A 17,624-nucleotide genomic window follows, 5' to 3' on the forward strand; every position below is an offset into this window, starting at 1 on the left:
ATGCGTACCCTCGCTCGCCCGGGCTCTGGCACCCAGGCCCACGAGCCCCATGACCCGGGATCCCGCTCCGGCTGCCGGCCCTCAGACCTCCCCGCACACCTGTGCACGCAGAACAGTCCCTCGCCCAGGAAAATAGCTGGAAATGGAGTTTAGTGAGAGGACAGGACAGACGGTGCTGACGAGGCGCAGGGGACGGCCAGGCAAGGCCCAGCCCGGCAGCCTGGGTACATCCACGGGGCCCCTTATCCCTTCATCCCTTTCTTTTCTCGTGCTTGTTTCTCCCCAAGCCACCTCGGTTCCTGCCTCTCTCCATGTTTGGTCCATACCCTGAGCATCCCATAACAAGTTTGTGCAGTCCCCAAACGCTGTTCCTTAGCATCCCACGATGCGCCCCGAACCCCTCAGCAGTACCCCTCGGTCTGCGAGGTGACGGGGAGCCGCCGCCGTGACTCACCGGCGGTGTCCCCGGTCCAGGGGCTGACGCACTCCTGGGACAGCCCTGGGTGGCCGGCGCTCATGGCTCTGGGTGGGTTTTAGGGACACCCCTGCTGTGCTCCTTTGTAGGGATGGGGATGAGCTTGTTACCATATAACCTACCAGGACCGCGTAAATGGACACAGCATTGGCTTGCTGGCTACTGTGTCGCCTGACATACATGGGCCAATGCTATATGCTAAAATAGGATAATAGCACTGGTTTCCTGTCCTTATTAAGACTATATTCTCTTCAGCATGAGGATTATCTTTTACTATACACCTAATACAACAGTGTTCAGCCTGTAGGACATCAGTGCAATACACATAAAGAAAATTTGCAGATACTATATTGCACAACTTCTCAGAAGACTTCAGAATTCATTTATTTTCAAATACATGGCAGTGTACATGACAGCAATAATGTAGGAGAATGGAGTTGAGGGAAAAGAAAAAATGGTTCCATCTGGCATGCTCTCCCAAAATAAATTCACTTTGCCATTTTAATAAATTGAAAGTTTATTTGTTAAATTAATAAAACAGTGCAATATAAAATATCAGTCCATTTCATGACAAAGTAAGCTTTATAGTATTATTATTACAGTGCATCAGAAGTATTTTGAATACATGCTCACAGCATCAGGGTATCCTCAGGTAAGATCACACTCCATAGTATTTGATAATCACAGACAAATCTTTGTTGCTAAAAGATTCTTAGCTGGTTGCTAAGGTCAGATTCTTAGCTGATGAAAACCAACTGATTCACACCGACTCAGATTCTGCCCCTATGTCTATTAATTTTTAATTAAAATATTATTATTATTATCACTATATTCTACAGTGGTAGAACTCAGTAACCATAGCAAAATTAAACTTTCCCATTCATATCAATGTACCAACAACTCTTTTCCCAAGGAGTACACAACCTACAGGTCAGGACATAAGCTGACAAATAACATATTTATTGGAATATATGCAATTCCTAATAATTGCATTCATTATTAACAACACTCTACAGTAAGAACAACATCTTTATGGCTATGTAAATGCTAAGGATAATAAGAAAAAAGCAGCAAGACAAACTGTACAAAAATATAGAAACATATTTACAAAACACTCCAGCTAATTCACAAAAAGTACACCAAGGAGTAAATTCTACAAAACTGGGCTAAATGGCCATAGCTATTTTCTGTACCAGAGCTGTTTATACCATAACATTTAACTCAAAAAGTAAATCTTAGTCCACAGTTTGATTTTCTATGTGTAATGCTTTCAGGATAAATACAAAACAGACTTGCTCACACACTAGAAACGTTATAGGCTACAGGATGCCATAAATATTATCAGACATTGTGCTTGCCTCTGTTCATTTAATGTGAACATTTACACTGTTAAGTACTACATGATATATACTCAAGAATGGCCCTGAAATTCAGCTGAACTCAGCAAGAAATAGGAGAGTGTAAGACAAAGTCTAACGATAAAAAATAATGGTAATGAATGGTATTGAGATAATGTTTAGGGAGTTACAATTCTTTATCTTGAAATTCTTCTTTAATTCTTTTTTAAACTCAGGTGCAATATTAAAATTGGGTCAGAGTTTAAACACTGAGGACGGAAATATAAAAATCCCTCTGTTTCTAGATGCGTCAGTTAATCAACAATCAATAAATGGTTTTCTTTGCTAGAATTACTGTTTAAAATTATCCTAGGCTTTATTCTCCAGTTAACAGAAGCTGCATATATTGATTACCTCTGAAAGTCTGGATTTAAATACTTAGGTTTGAAAATGTTGCCTTTGATTTTTCATCAGACAGATATTGGGTTCAATTTTTCATCCAACAGGACTGAATATAACATATTATTGTGCTCCTTTTCAGAAGAACAATACAAGTTTTGCTTTTATGTCCACTGGAATATATGAAAGGGAATTGTCAAAGCCAACCAATCTGATTTCTTAATGAATTAATTATATATTAATAGTATCAATTAAGGGCAGATCTGAGCATATTCTGGCATCTTAAAGCCAGTTAGGCATTTTTACCCATTCAACCCCAACTGCAAAGCTATCACAGAACTTCCCCCCTCTCCTGATTAGAATACTTCTAATTTCCAACTTATATTTTTTCAAAGACAGATTACAACACTTCATTTTAGATTAAATTTTTGGCAAGCTGAATCATCCTTTACTTTACTTGATATGTACCTGCACTAATTAGTTTACTTTGAAAGGAGACTGCAGTATAATTGTAGTTTTAGACTTTTCTCTCATTATGGGATTTCAATTTCCAAATTATTCTTCCAGGAAATTATTTTAATGATCTTTATACTCCTTTAGTTTAAAAAATGAATTTAGCAAAAGACCTATCATAACTGGCAATAAAGTAGGTAACACAAAGTGTTTATAAGTATCACACAAATACATACTTTCAGTGGATTCTACAGTTAGTAAACAAAGCAGTAGAAATATTTAATACTGACAAAATTACCCAAATGTAGTAACTATAAGTAAATACGAGTATGAATATTATAACTACTATTATAATTACATAAGTTTTATGACAAAAGACATGTTACTGTTGTTATTTATTGAAACTATAAAATATGGAGACGTTACAATGAAAGGCCTGTCTTCATATGAGATCAGCTTAATGCACTAGGCAAAAGTAAGCTACTATTCAAAACTGGTGACTGGGGTGAAATTACCCTGCTTGAGTTCTTGATGCTTCAAAATATAACCGGCTTATATTTACCGTTCGAAAGAGAAACACGCTTTTTAAATTAATTGGAAGCACTCTTTTCTTCACTCTCTTACTTTTGGGATTTCTGGTCCTAGAAATACATATATAACCTGCTTGAGCCTGAGTTAGACATGCACAGACAGCAGAGTTTTATTGTTCTAGATTCCTTCTCCTATGAAAACCTATAGTTTGTGTGCATTCGTTGCAGAAGCTTGAAGTCCCTGTCATTATGTCAGTCTGTCTGACTGTACCCCATCTGCAGACTAGGCCCTTGCACAGGCAATATTTCGTATCTGATTTACCAGCTGGGGCTGTACAAACATCGCTTTTAGCACAGCACAGGTCAAGTAGAAATAGCATTAGTTATAAAATGATTTGGTAGGCAATAGCATACTCACACATTATCATCATTTTGATGCATGGAAAGATGAAATCCATGCTGTCCTAGCTAAACTGGCATATAAGGAGATATTTTAAGAAGCAGATGATAAAAGCTTGGAGTCACAAGATAGTTGTTTTTGATTACCCACAGGATTTATGTTTAATTTTGTCTCCACAGTAGCAAAGACCCAAGATAAAAAATAGGGCTCAGTGTTTCTGAAGTTAATAGCTGCAGGTCTCTTTTTTTACCTGAATCCAGATAATATTGGTTCATCATTGCTTTTCTACCTCCCATTCCCTGGTTTTCTGAAGAGTGCCTCCCTGGTCTCTAATAATCTGGCCTGGCATTAATTTGGCACTATTAACTTTTACTTTTTCTTATGTTTCTTTTACCCTTTATTCTCTTTACAAAAGGTTTGGCATAAAGGCCAAAAGGCAATGACAGACATGATACGGTAAAGCTTCTGAAATATGTTACCACATGTGCTCCAACTCTATCCAAATCCGTTACCTTTGATAGCATGTTGTTACAAAAAAAATAATACAGAAGGTATTTGAAAATATCAGCTATTTATCAAAAGATGAATTAATCATAGAATCAGTAAGGTTGGAAGGGACCTCTGGGGATCATCTAGTCCTACCCCCTGCTCAAGCAGGGTCACCTAGAGCACGGTAGGCAGGGTTGCATCCATGTGGGCCTTGAAGATCTCCAGAGAAGGAGACTCCACAACCTCTCTGGGCAACCTGTGCCAGGGCTCCGTCACTCTCACAGGGAAGAAATTCCCCCTCACGGTCAGGCGGAACTTCCTGTGCTTCCATTTCTGCCTATTGCCTCTTGTCCTGTCACACGGGACAACTGAAAAGAGTTTGTCCCCGTCCCCTTGACACCCTCCCTTCAGGTACTTGTACACATTGATAAGATCCCCCCTCAGGCTTCTCTTCTTCAGGCTGAAGAGGCCCAGCTCTCACAGCCGTTCCTCACAGGGCAGGTGCTCCAGCCCTCTGATCATCTTTATAGCCCTGTGCTGGGATTGCCAAAAATTTTTAACATCAGTTTGCTATCAAAGTGCTTGTAGGACCCCATTCCTACATAGCACCTTATTGATGCAATGGACTGAGGCTACAGGGACTGCTTTGCATGACTGCTTGCAGTCACCAAGAAGAATGGCCTCATCCATACTTTGACAGGGACCCAAATAAAGCTAAAAATAATTGTATTTTTAAGGAAGAACACTGACAATTCTATTTTTTTTCCCCACAGGAACATATATAATGGTGGCCATAAGTTGGTATACAGTAGTTTGTTGTTGAAGAGCTGAGGAAAATATATTTGAGGAGAAGGAAAAATGAAAATCGTTAGTGAACTGGTATAGCAATATACAGAAATAACTACTCTGCCTTTAAGCTGCCTACAAAAGGCAAGAGACACGCTTATTTTGAAATGCTTGGGATCTAATTGTCCACAATCTCTGTCCTGTCTTACAGTATCCTGTGCCAGCTTGTATTTTAGTTTGTTCCTGCTAGGCCACAATCCTGAGTTCTGCATTCCATTCTGTAATACCTACTTTGGTTAAAACTGATACAGGCTTTCCAAATCCAAGTCAGCTCTGGTGCTGCTGTCCTTATATAAACAGTCTCACTGACTTTAGGAAGTGCCACATCTGGTGCAACACCGTCTGGCACACTGGATGAGTAAGATGTATTTTTCATCACAGGCTTTAGTAAGTCTGAGAAGTGATCAAATGCCTGCACACAGTTCTAAAATGCTTTGTTCTCAGGATGAACATCCTCTTCTTACAGGCTAACTCAAAGGATTTCCAGGTTGCATCTGCAGCTATGCAGCTGCCTTTACATCTCAGAAGTTGAACTGCACTCATCCAGGGAACTGAAGAACAAAGCTGTTTTATCCGTATTATGAGGGATACCAATCTGTGCATGACTCCATTTTTTTTTTCTTCTTATCTTTTCAAAGTAAAAAGAGAAATAGGGGAGCCAGGAATGGGATGGCCAGTTCCATTACAAAGAAATAGCAGTCTTGCTTTATGGTCCTGAGCTGCTCCAAGGCTTAGAATGATTGATAAGCAGAGATTGGAGACTGAAGGTGAGTCTTGACTGAAGAAAAAAAATAGCAAAGAGAAGAATCTACAAATGTTTTCCAGGTACTCTGGACTGATACATGTTGTTGCTGCTTCACTCATTCAGTGGAGTGGTACCAAATCAGAGCAGCTCAGCACCTAGCCCTACTTTTCTGTTTAAACTTTGAAAGAATAGGACTTGCTTTACCTGTTACTGAAAACATGCTTTCTCTAGGCTAAAGTGTAGTGGTTGTTTAACAGCTTGCATTCTTTAGCAACTGTCATCAAACAATAAAAAATATTTCATCCAAATGAAATCAAAGAGGAGTTTTAGACAGCAAAGTGGAATAATTCACAGTGGAAGCTTGCAAGAGTCCCCTAGCTAAACTTTTTTAAATAGAAGTTCCAAGGAACCTTTCTGGCATGCTTGAGCTCTATTTCCCAATAGAGAGTTGTGAAACTACAATGTATGAAATCCTACAATCCCTACAGTGCATGAAATCCTTCAGCTTTCTCAACTTAAACATATACTTACCAATTATTCTTTCTTTCCAATTATTTCCTGGAAAAAAACCATAGCATATATTTTTATATGTTCTGATTAAGACCACACTGTGCTATAATCAGTGTATCTGTAACTGTAGAGTCTTGTTTGCCAGATGCATTTACACTCTACGACTACTTGTTTGAGCAGGTGACTTCTCACCTGTGACAAGAACAAAAGAAGTGGCCTCTGTACACCAGTGACAAAAACCTCTCACAGTGTATTTGTTTTCCTTTGGTGAACAACTGCTTCATTTATGACTGAAGACAAAGCTATTGAGGAAATCAGAAAGCTTTACTTTGGAGCCTGAGTTTGCAATATGCTAGCAACACCATCCAAACTTGGTGCCATTGATTTTACTGGGATTAATGACATAGCAACAAAGTGAAACATACTATCCTTGAGTATTTAAGGTGTAGTGTTTAATGATAAGACCCCTGAATATTGAAAATCTGAGACTCGTTGCAATATGGCTTTCCAGCTTTTGCTTTGTCATTTCTAACTTCCAAAATACTGAATTTAAATTTTAAGAAGTCTGCCAGATTTGACCTGTTGCCCTCAGGATACATCAAACTCTTGAACCCTGACTCAGTTTCAGAAACATTAGCCATGTCCTTTTGAGCTTCTCTTTCACAACACAAAAAATCAGATAACCCCAAATGGATTTAGTCTCTTCAAAATTTTAAATGTTTACACACTCAGAAGAGTTTTATGCTGAGTAGAAAGTCAAAGGAATGACAATTCATAAATCCAACACCTACATACATGCTTGCAGCACAGAGGTCTATATACGAGCTGCTCTAGAGATACACTTCAGACTTCATTACTGTGTAAGTATTTTTCTCTAGAAGGCTTTAGAAGCTGTAGTTCCTAAGGAAAGCTTTGAAATAAAGCAGCTGGAGCAGCAACATCATCACCTTTGTTCAACTCAGACTGATGTAATATTACTTTCTGTGACATTTACCAGACTACAGTATAAGCCAAGGCCAAAGCTCTGCCCTAAAACTAATAGTGTGTTGGGTTAGTTGGGCCAAGTCATATCAGTTCTGTAGTCCCTGAATGTGGCCTGGAGATGTCCTTGGAGATGGGGCTAGCAACTTTTACTGCTTCTGATTTTTCCAGTCCAACAAAAAAGGCACAGCTTAGTGGCCTGAGAACAGACCACGCAAGGCTCAAACGCATACCTCTTGATTCAAAATAAGATACTAGCCCTGGTCTACCTTTGCTTGTCTATTTTATGGCAATTAGGCTTATCTTTCTTTTTTGCTAATAGATATCTGCTATTGCAAATTATAAAAAGGTAGCTTTTCAACATGAGCAGGAAATTTATACAAATACCAGTAAGTAAGAGGAAAAGCTAAATCCTTTATCAGTAACTTCAGACCACGCCTTTTATTTTATGATATGAAAACAGCAGAAAGAATCTCTCCCTGCTCTTTTTAACATAAAATTCCTCTAGCCATTGCATGACATTAGTGCTACTTACCCAAACTTAGTTTTGAAAGATGTGACAAGACTGATGAAAGACGACACAGCAGTATCTTCTGACAGAACTGTGAAGTTTAAATGCAAAAATCTGTAACTGATTGAAGAAAATGCATTCTTTCCCCTATGCCCACATTTTGCTCTTAGCAGCATCAGTAAGAGCTGTAGATATATATCTAAGGACAGAGTTTGATCCTCAGATGTGTCTTGGTAAAGTATTGTGTTAAGTATAAAGAAAGTCCATACTTACAAATCAATATTATCAGCAACAAAGTCATAGACAATCCTCCGAGAAAATATCTGAGAACAAAACAATACCCATAAAATTTAGAAAATGAAATGGATGTATATTTGATTGATATAGGTGAAGACTGAGTAGAAAGAGGAGAGATGTTTCTTGCAGATGAACCACCTGAACTGGAATTTGAAACTTTAAAATATCTAGGCTATTGAGGATAAACTCCTAGAACTAAATATCTTTTGCCTTTGTTTGCATGGACTCCCAAGTGCAAATATATTTTTACAATAAGACGTATCTAGCTTTGCAAATGTGACCATTAATTTATGCTTTATTCACCAGGTGAAATGGAGTAAGTGTTAACATAAATAGCAATAAAAAAAGAAATAAAAATTACCTTGCACATACTGAAATGATTAAACACACGATCAGTACAGCCATTTGAGAGAGGATATTTCGCACTGTACGAGATTCTAAAATAAAAAGAAGCAGATAAAGAAAATAATTCTCATGAATTTTCACGAAAGTAAACATGTAACAGGAAGTACTTGCAAGACATTACCTTCAGCCTGTGAGACCAGGCTCAGCTTCACTTTAAGAGAAATTCACCTATGGTTATTCAAAGTGAAAACCTAATTTTCATACTCTCAGTGAATCTTGGGAGTCCTTTTCCACTATGATCACAGAAAGACCATACCCTCCAATGCTCTCATAAGATAAGCCTTTCTGAATAACTGCATTTTTTTTAGGTTTTGTCCCCATGCCCTTTCCTCCATTTTACTCCTTATTCTGCTTTTTTGTTTTTCCATTTTATTACTGAAAATCGGAGAGGAAAAAATGTGAGTGGAGTGGAGTAAACAAATGAATATCCATTTTAAGATTTTATTATTTTTAAGCTGTTATTTAAAATTTGTATTTCTTGAAATACATTCTGCTCTGCATGAATGCTCTGTATGAATACATATCAGGATAAGAACTTAACGTACCTGTGCTGCTCAAGGTATCTTCACTGTCATCTATCATAAACTGGGGGCAAGATAGTGCAGCAGAGAATGGTTTCTCAGACTGAATTAACTCCTTGTCTTTGGTGAGAGAGGCTCCGTTAGCTGATGGAGCTTGCCTTTGTGATACATGACCATTACATTCAGAAGAAAAATCTGAATCACCTACAAAAAGTGCATATGTAACTTAGCACGCACAAAAGAAGGGCTTTGACAATTTGTGCTAAGAAAAAAAAATTACTCAATCATAGGGAGGTTTCCAAATTGTTGGGGTAGAGAATAGGCAGGTTCAATATACCCAGGAGAAAACATGCAAAATAAATACAAAACTGGATAAAATGTAACACGATGAAGTTATAAAAATGGCCAGGTAGAAATAGCAAGTGCCAGTTATTAATCACACTGGGATAAATCTCACTGGTGGTGACTTTGCATTCAAATTCAGTCTAAAAATTCCCATTGGGCATGAATGCCACTAGCTCAATTCACCAATTAAAATTCTGTCCTTCACATACCCCTTTACCTTCACAGCTGAGCAGACATCCCATACAAAAATTATAGAAACAGATACCCACTTCCCACTAAATACACAATATAATGTTTTAGCTAAATTACTTTGTACTTGGCCAGAACTTACCAATATCACCCTGACTGACTTGTACTTTACTGCATCCATCAGTCCAAGAATCATCTCCATGGGAAGAATCCATATTGCTGAGGACAGTGGTGTTGAGCAATGAATTAGAGGCATTGAGATTGAACAAGCTGGCAAGAGAGCGACGGATTTTCTTCCTCCGCCTGAATACGCTAGGAAGAAAAGAAACATTATCAAGGGACAGAGTTAATCAGTCTTACTGAGCAGGAAACAGACCTCTAATGTGTGCAGAAATTAAATCTGAGATTTTTCCTGATTAAAGCTTCTAGGATCAAACCTGTCTTTCACACCTTTTTTCTTATACCTTATCATCATAACACCTTACTGGGAAAATGAGCTGTAGCTCTTATTTCTAGCTATTAAACACAACTCCAACTAGAACAGCAACTATGTTCTTAACAGTAACATGGCCAAAATTCAAATGACTTTAATCACTGTGCTATTTAAACTAAATTAATTGAGATGTTCCTGTTAAGAAAAACTAATAAATAAATAAAGGAAAAATTAAGAAATTATTTTATGCCAAATAAAATGTGGGCAACCACACAGGAATCTCTAGATGAGTCTAGAGATGTGGAGCCACTTCCCAACATTGAATAAAATCTGTGTATAGTTCACTTACCGAACTAAATTTTCCTTATATGTAACACTTGTTTGTGACGGTGTCAGTGTTATGTTGCCTTCTTCATCAAACAGAAAACTGTCTTCTGTCAAAATGTAATAACCATTAGAAAGCAGCCGAGGGCTTCGGCGATACGTGAAAGGGGAGCCTGTCAAAGGATTTATGGAACACCACTCGTCGCCACTCTCATCATCCAGAAAGGCACAAGCACAACTGAATAAGAGAGACATAAAACCTTCTAATTTAGCAAATATCTAGATAGAGCAAAACCACAATTTAGTAATAATAAATTACATATACCATCAACTCGCAATTACTGGTGGCTGGTATTAACATAAATTAAAAAAAAATATATATGGATAATGCTATTACTTCTAGACCTAAGGAGGTTCTCAGTCAACTAGAGTGCATGTACCTCACATTTCCCAGATAGGAGTAGGGCTTCATACCAAGTGGAGCTTTGCATGAATGCATGGAGCCAGCCTGAACTGAGAAATACATGGAGTGCTGCTGTGGCAGTACTGCTGCATACAGGAGTACTGCCAGACCTCCACATCCATGGAGTCACCAAAGCTATTCCAGTTTTGTGCTCCTCTGAGTCATTGTGCATGGTGTAAACCTGAGTGCCTCTGAATCAAGGCAGGATTGATGTGCTCTTTATCCTCTTGCTATACACAATGAAGAGTTAAAGGTACATGACTTTTAATTCTCACAGCTCCTAGAAACTATGCAGCTATAACTATATGGGATAAAGTCTACATGCAGTGACAACTACATCCATCACTGAAATGCAATTAATTTTGAAATCAAACATAGCCCATAAAAATATATTATGTGGTATTTAAAATAGATGTAAGTAGTGACAGAGGTGAAAGAATCTGAAACACTGTAGACTTTTTCTGCAATGGGAATTTTATTTAACTTGGATAGGCACTTATGTTGAGTTTTTTCTCCTTAACTCTGATTTCCAAGTGGGCACACAGTGACATCCATAGAAGTCAGGAAGCCACTGGACTGACTCAGTGGTTGAAACAGGTTTCAGTAGCAGGTTTCAGTACCCCATACGGCACGTCAGAGAGGCATACCACACTTTCAGTGAAGAAGAAGGAAAGTGGAATAGAGATACTACAAAACCTCATAATTGCAAAGCCAGCGCTTCTGAAGCTCCACTGCAGTACTTCTGAGCTTCCATTTAAAGCAGTAATTAAATTACTATCAGCACTACAGTAGTCCTAAGTGACCCAGAAGGGACTTTATGAAATCTCCAACAAAATAAAAATAAGATTAATTAAGTCTAATCTTACTCCCTACCGTGGAAAACTATGTTTTGAGGCGCTGAGTCTTTGTTCTCCATCAAAAACCCTTGAACCTGCAGAGGCAAAGGCCAAATAACAAGAAGCTGTTACATTTCTCTTGACAGCTCAAACAGTTGACAGGTCTTCACTTACAGATACCTTAAGCAAATAACAAGTATAAAGAAAGTTAAAAAAGGAAAGGAAGGGAGAGATTAAAGGAAAAAAAAGGAGGAGGAAAGAATAGATGAAAGATATAGCATTTACAGTAAATTGTTTAATAGCAGCTCAACAAGGACAACACAGAATCAGAGCTAACCATGACCAAATACTTGTACTCTGCAGAGCATACTACCTTGGCAAAAATAGTTAGGGACACAGGCATGTAACAGTTACAGTAATTTTAATGATACTTTCCCAGAAATCTGGTTCATGCTGGAAATAGTACATGCATTGGCAAGAGTAATATGGTGGAATGGAAGGGCTGCAACTATCATTATAGTATGTTCTTCAGATGATATTTGCAGACATGGCCCAACAAGCATAGGGAGAAGGGACAGCGGTAAAGATTTGACAATAATATCGTGGCACGAGAACAGAGAAACAGGATTTGTCTGGATTACCAAAATTCAAGTCTGTCAAGTGCTGCAGACGTTCAGCATCTGACAGAATCAGTCTTAAGAAATGCAAGCAATAGTTGTCCGCCTATATCTGTATTTATACTGAATGATAAAAGATACGATCTTTCTCTATATTACCTTACCTTTCCTGTATCTTTTGATTATTATGCTTACAACACTGTTAGTAAATGAATTAATAAGGATTAATTCACCTATGAGAGGAGATTGGTCTACGTTTTTTTTTTTTTTTTTTTCTAGTATTTAATCAAAATCTGAGACAAAGAAAAGAGACAAAGATCAGTGTTTGCACTTCAGTGATCTTGTTTACCCTCCTTTGGAGTGGAGTTGTCAGTCATAGCCTGGATAGGCAGGCTCAGTTTAGGGATCAGGCAAGGTTGCCAAAGAAGGGAGGTAAAACTCTCCGGGGTATTTTTTGCAGATCACTCTTATTACCTACTTCCATACATACTGTTTCTCCTGCATTTTGGAAAAGTATTTCACTTTGCTGTGAGATACGTGAGTGCTTCCAAAGGGAAGCACTAGCAAAAACAGTCTGGAGAGAAGAAAACTCATGATGGAGGTGTAATGAGATCAAACAACACTAGTAAAAATCTCACACAGCAAAAAGTAGAAAAAGTGAGAGAGTGCTGTATGTACTTCAAAGACTGACATGTTGTAGACTGATGTTACGCATACAACTAGCTCCTGAAAGAATTCTTCTTATTTTAGGTAAAATCATGTACACAGTTATGATTTTAAATGATGCAAAAATATTATACCCATAAAAGAAATTCATCTGAACTCTAAAAGAAAATACAGCAAGAACTCAACAGGTGGTTAGTAGATTTGGGTATAAACTAAAGGCGGAAAAATCTCAAATTTTGTCAATCATCTCAAGTCCTCACTACATCAGATTTCATCAAAAGCCTAAATAAATGTGCATAAATTTACTTGCTGCTGGTGTTGACACAACATGTGATATCCCATGCATCTTGAAAAGGAGTGTTTCATACACCCTGGGATTACAGAGTATCTGTAAAACAGTTCAAAAAGAAAGACAGGTCTACTTTATTTTGTTTGGTTTCTATCAGGATCTATAATTCACATTTCTAGTTATACCATAGTCCACTGAATATTCTCCTTTACGTAAAACCCATACTGATTCCAGGGCGAATGTGTCTGAAAATGAAAGAGCTTCGGCATCAATTAAATTAATTACAATTGTTTAATAATCTGAGGGTAAAACTTCTTCCCAGCTGCTGAAACCCATAACAATTATACTGCATTCAAATTTCTTAGTTATGATAATACAAAGGAGCAACCATTGAAAAGGAGTAACTTTTGAAAATAGCTCACACATGGATACTGCTTTCATTAGAAAGTATTGACATACATGCAACAAAGTGACAGAACAAACCACAATATTTCCATTGCTAATTTGAATTGTCACAAATTTGCAAGTGAAGAATGTCTTTGCAGGACTTGTGTTTATCTGCTGCCCTCCAGTGAGGTAAAACTTAAGGTAAAAAAGAATACATGTTTATGATACAAAGTGAGAGATCTCATACATATGTAAATATACCAGTGGGAGGTGATGAGTTTCTCTCTTGAAGAACAGTTTATGAGTAGTTGTATTTTGCAGTGCAACATTTTTCTCTGACATAAGCTTACACAGAATTGCTTTTAAACTGCTTTAAGTAATGCTAATGTCAAGCTTCTATAAACAGTCATGTACTTAACAGGCAGTTCAATGGGTTGTTTCTCTGTCCTATATTGTCAAAATTTTTGGTGTGTACATTAGTGAATAGGATTCTTGAAAATCATAATTAGATTAACATGAACACTGGAGGAAGCAAGTAAATATCATGTTGCAGACAATGCTGCAAAATTCTCTGCTTTAATTTAATATTTGGTTACATTTCTGAGCTATTAATAGTGCGAGAAGATACAGTAACAATATAAGTAAGCCAAAACAAAGTATCTCAACCACCACTGTACAGTTAAGCAATAGAATTATATTCGCAACCCACAAAATGAACATCAGTACAGAACCTTTGAACTAAGGCACAACAGAAAGCCAATGCCTTTAAAAATTTCACTAACAGTAAATCTAAGACAAATGCAGCAATATTTTATGTCAAGAAGTCAAATCAAAACTTAAGGCAAAATACTCCATATTCTGAAATTTCAGAACACTTGAAAACCCAGAAAATTCAGTCTCATAACATAAAGTCACTGCACAAAATAGTCTATTTTAATCACCTTTCTCTCTAATATCAAATTAATCTTTAAGCCAATGATGCCCCCAATTGGTGGCCAATAATCTCATGTGCATGTTTACGTTGTAAATATTTACAGTATTATCTACCAAAATATAGTGCTGACTTAAAATAGTAGAAGCCTAGGCAACCAGTTTCATTCTCTTATACCTTCCAAACATAAGTGTCTACATGAAACATTTTTATTTTTTCATATATATTACTCCTTTTCTGAAGAGTATTCTAGTCTTCCCTCCCTGCAGGTAGCGATAATAACATTCACAAAAATGCAAAGCTTCCTGGACAGCAGAATGCAAATCAATCCAAAGCTTAGTTCCTCCTTAGCTGACCACTGTATTAAAACATAAATACGTGTAAAATCTTCCAAACCTGGAAAATCCATTTCCCTATCAACAAACGTGTGCAAAAAAGTTTCTCATCAACAATTCTGGGATGTAAGTGCAGGGTGCTCTTTCTGCAGCTTCCTGGAACAGAACAGCACTGGGTCTTCGGAAAGGCAGGTCTATGAAGTCCCTTGTTTCCCTTTGAAAACAGACTGTGCAATCAGAAGCATAGAGGCAGAATGAGGTCATGCTTCCTGTTAAGTAGCCTCATATCAGAAGCATTCATTTTGAAGAGCAAACTGAAGAGCAAGATTAGTCCAATGAACTCTGTTGCAGATTGTTTTGAAGAACGCAAAAACTATAAATAGCAATTCATTATAGTTATGATACGGAGACCAAAGACTGTACCTTTTCTCATAAAGGAAGGTGACACAGATTTTTGTTTCAGCTTCGCTTTTTCATCTCGCTCAGAATACTTTAAAGTGAAATATCCAAATCAGTCCATATACTAGCTAAAATAGTGCATGAGTTTACTTTTAAGACTGAAAAGCTTTGATGTAGCAAAATCATCCAACTACCAAAAAATCCATGCAGTGACAAGATAATTTGCAAAAACACTATTACGCAGAAGCAGCATTTGGTGAGAGTTCAGAATTCATTAAGTTTCATGGTTCAAAAAAAACGAAAAACTATTGCAAATATATATCATAATAAAGATAAAATTAACATAAAGTTCTTCAGAAGGAGAAAAAATAGGTCATTTGTAATCATATTCATTGTTCAATTGCATATGTTTCTCACCGTGTAATGTATCAATTAATCGTACCTTCAATACACTTAATACCTTAAATAAAGCCAGTTTTATATGGTCTGAATAAGATGTCCCAGCATCAACATGATTTGACTGTACACATAGAAGTGTACACAATAGAAGCTACACAATAGAAGTGATACTTCATCTTCAGACAAATTGATCAAATAAGCTAGTAGGTGCCTCTCTTGATGTCTAGATGTATCACTGAAAAACAGCAAATAAATCTAACAGCATATAGAGATAAATGTGTGATATAATGACAACTTTCTTTTCGGAGAAAGGAAAAATACCTCCACTAATAACAAATAAATGTAAAATTCTCACTAACAGAAAAGGAAATAAAAATTGACATTAGGCAATTAGGAAATTGCAAAAGAGTTCCTGTATGGGAGTCAATCTAAAACGAACAATTTAAAGTCCTTTTGCTCAAAAATGGAAACAGAGGGCTATGTCCATTTTTAACATCCCTTCTTCTCATTTAGTGGAATGAAATGTTCGCATACCAGCAAGGAAATGTAGTCAACAGTATTTCCATGGATGCATAAGCTCTGTCTTAAGACTTCCCAGGCTACCCTTTCTCTGCACAGCAAAACAAAGACAATGGACATACATTCCCAATGGTATTTAAAACTAGGTCACTTACTCTATAGTATTATAGAATATATTCTACATAATAGATAGAAGCTCTGGCTATTATATAAAGCTTTATATACATATATATATATATGTATGTATGTATGTATATTATATAAAGCTCTTTTTTTTTGTGTGTGTGTGGAAGTATTTTGGCCTTTGACTATAGTCAACTTTGGTTGACTATATAGTTGAAACATACTTTATCTAGCTAATATTCATATATGAAGACCACTGCTCCAATCATTGTTGATGCATAAGCTTTGTGTATTGGTAAATGCACAAAATCTTCTGTGTAAGAAATTACATTCCCTTAGCAGATATTATGTGAAGATGGTTGATATTTTTGTATGGAGCTTCCGGTATAGCAGAGTTTTACAGGTAGGTTCTACTTCACTATTTATACATAGACAAAGATTTAAATACAGCTGGTGTTCAGTCATCACTTCAAAGTGCCTGCTCCACCCCAGGCCTCACTTCTGCCTTAAGATTACAAATTCTAGGAAATTATATCTAACAGCAATCTGGCTGTGCAGGAGTTGTATGTCTGATACATGCATAACATGCTCAGCCCACAAAAGGAAGGAAATGAGAAACTGAAATACAAACTACCACATATCTTTTTACTCTTTTATATGGAAGCTTCTCTTGTCTCTTCTCTTCATGGTAGAGTACAGTGCATAAACCTGTAGACCTTAGAATTAGTTCTGAGCTTTCTGGCCCATGCACTCTACTTCAATCTGAAAAATAGCTTACCTGCAACAATGCCATGTTACACTAGCACAGATGGGAAAAAAGCTGTTTAGAAAGGATCTAAATCAGTCAGGCCTGCAATATATAATAATACGTATCTGTGCAAAGCCATAGCCAGTCTGTGCCACATCTCCTCGCTCTTTGATATGGTTTCAGAAGGAAATCTGGTAGGTATATAAACTTGATTTAGATGTGGGAAAAAATTGAGAGAAATTTTGTGCAATGTCACATCAATATACAAGAGCAATAGGAAAGCATACTTAGGGAAAAGAAGGGCTTCGATTAGAATCTGCAGCTCCTTTGAAAACTATCTTAGCAAACAAAGAACACAAAAGAAAATGCTGTTACTCCAAATCCATCTGTCAAAGCAGAAGTCTAAGTCCCAAATAGAAATCGTGGACCCTCTTTGTAAACTTCCTAACAAGAAGACGTGTGAAGAAGACTAACCATCAGTGAACAGGAACAAGTGAAGGAGGAACAAACAACAAAAAACATCTTTGTTGTATTATCTGCCTTAGTTTAATTAAGTATTCCAAAATTTCATGAATTCACACTCTGAAGTGTTAGAAATGGCCAAGAGAGAGCCGGTGGTAAGTATTTTCCTATTGGCCAAACTGTGTTCTAGTTAAATCTTATTGTAGAAAAATGCAATAGAAACACTGATCCATTGATCGTTGGTCTGAATGGGGAATGAA

The 17,624-nt window shown here is 37.1% G+C and overlaps 2 protein-coding genes across 4 annotated transcripts in view; both read right to left on the reverse strand.

Moving 5' to 3' along the window:
- Nucleotides 1-3,472, reverse strand: part of DNAAF11 (dynein axonemal assembly factor 11) — a 40,634-nt gene extending 37,162 nt beyond the window's left edge. Inside the window, exon 1 of the mRNA XM_062570633.1 lies at nucleotides 3,461-3,472. Coding sequence (XP_062426617.1) covers nucleotides 3,461-3,470 — 10 coding nt within the window. The 5' untranslated portion in view covers nucleotides 3,471-3,472. The remainder of the gene's footprint in view (nucleotides 1-3,460) is intronic.
- Nucleotides 975-14,942, reverse strand: TMEM71 (transmembrane protein 71). Of its 3 annotated transcripts, none has more exons than XM_062570637.1 (11): nucleotides 14,776-14,942; nucleotides 13,079-13,160; nucleotides 11,527-11,584; nucleotides 10,216-10,428; nucleotides 9,576-9,745; nucleotides 8,924-9,103; nucleotides 8,335-8,410; nucleotides 7,950-7,999; nucleotides 7,701-7,767; nucleotides 6,206-6,232; nucleotides 5,545-5,557 (listed from the first exon to the last, which is right to left on the reverse strand). In XM_062570637.1, the coding sequence occupies exons 2-10, from the start codon at nucleotides 13,116-13,118 to the stop codon at nucleotides 6,226-6,228; spliced, it is 861 nt and encodes a 286-aa protein (XP_062426621.1). In that variant the 5' UTR covers nucleotides 13,119-13,160; nucleotides 14,776-14,942; the 3' UTR covers nucleotides 5,545-5,557; nucleotides 6,206-6,225. The 3 variants fall into 3 exon arrangements, with proteins under 3 accessions (XP_062426618.1, XP_062426621.1, XP_062426619.1); XM_062570635.1 differs by lacking the exon at nucleotides 5,545-5,557 and adding an exon at nucleotides 5,629-5,707; XM_062570634.1 differs by lacking the exon at nucleotides 6,206-6,232 and having other exon boundaries at nucleotides 975-5,707.
- Between the last annotated feature and the right edge of the window lie 2,682 nt (nucleotides 14,943-17,624).

This window comes from Rhea pennata, chromosome 2 (genome assembly GCF_028389875.1).
Source record: "Rhea pennata isolate bPtePen1 chromosome 2, bPtePen1.pri, whole genome shotgun sequence".
Lineage (NCBI taxonomy): Eukaryota > Metazoa > Chordata > Aves > Rheiformes > Rheidae > Rhea > Rhea pennata.

What these genes read in the sequence shown, in the direction of transcription:
- TMEM71 (XM_062570634.1), bottom strand. Translation starts at nt 13,118, where the DNA reads ATGCATGGGATATCACATGTTGTGTCAACACCAGCAGCAA. An exon ending in TATAAGGAAAATTTAGTTCG is followed by an intron (nt 9,746 to 10,215) that starts GTAAGTGAACTA and finishes TTTTCTTCCTAG; the next exon opens with CGTATTCAGGCGGAGGAAGA. An exon ending in TCTTTCAAAACTAAGTTTGG is followed by an intron (nt 5,708 to 7,700) that starts GTAAGTAGCACT and finishes TTTTTTCTTCAG; the next exon opens with TCAAGACTCACCTTCAGTCT.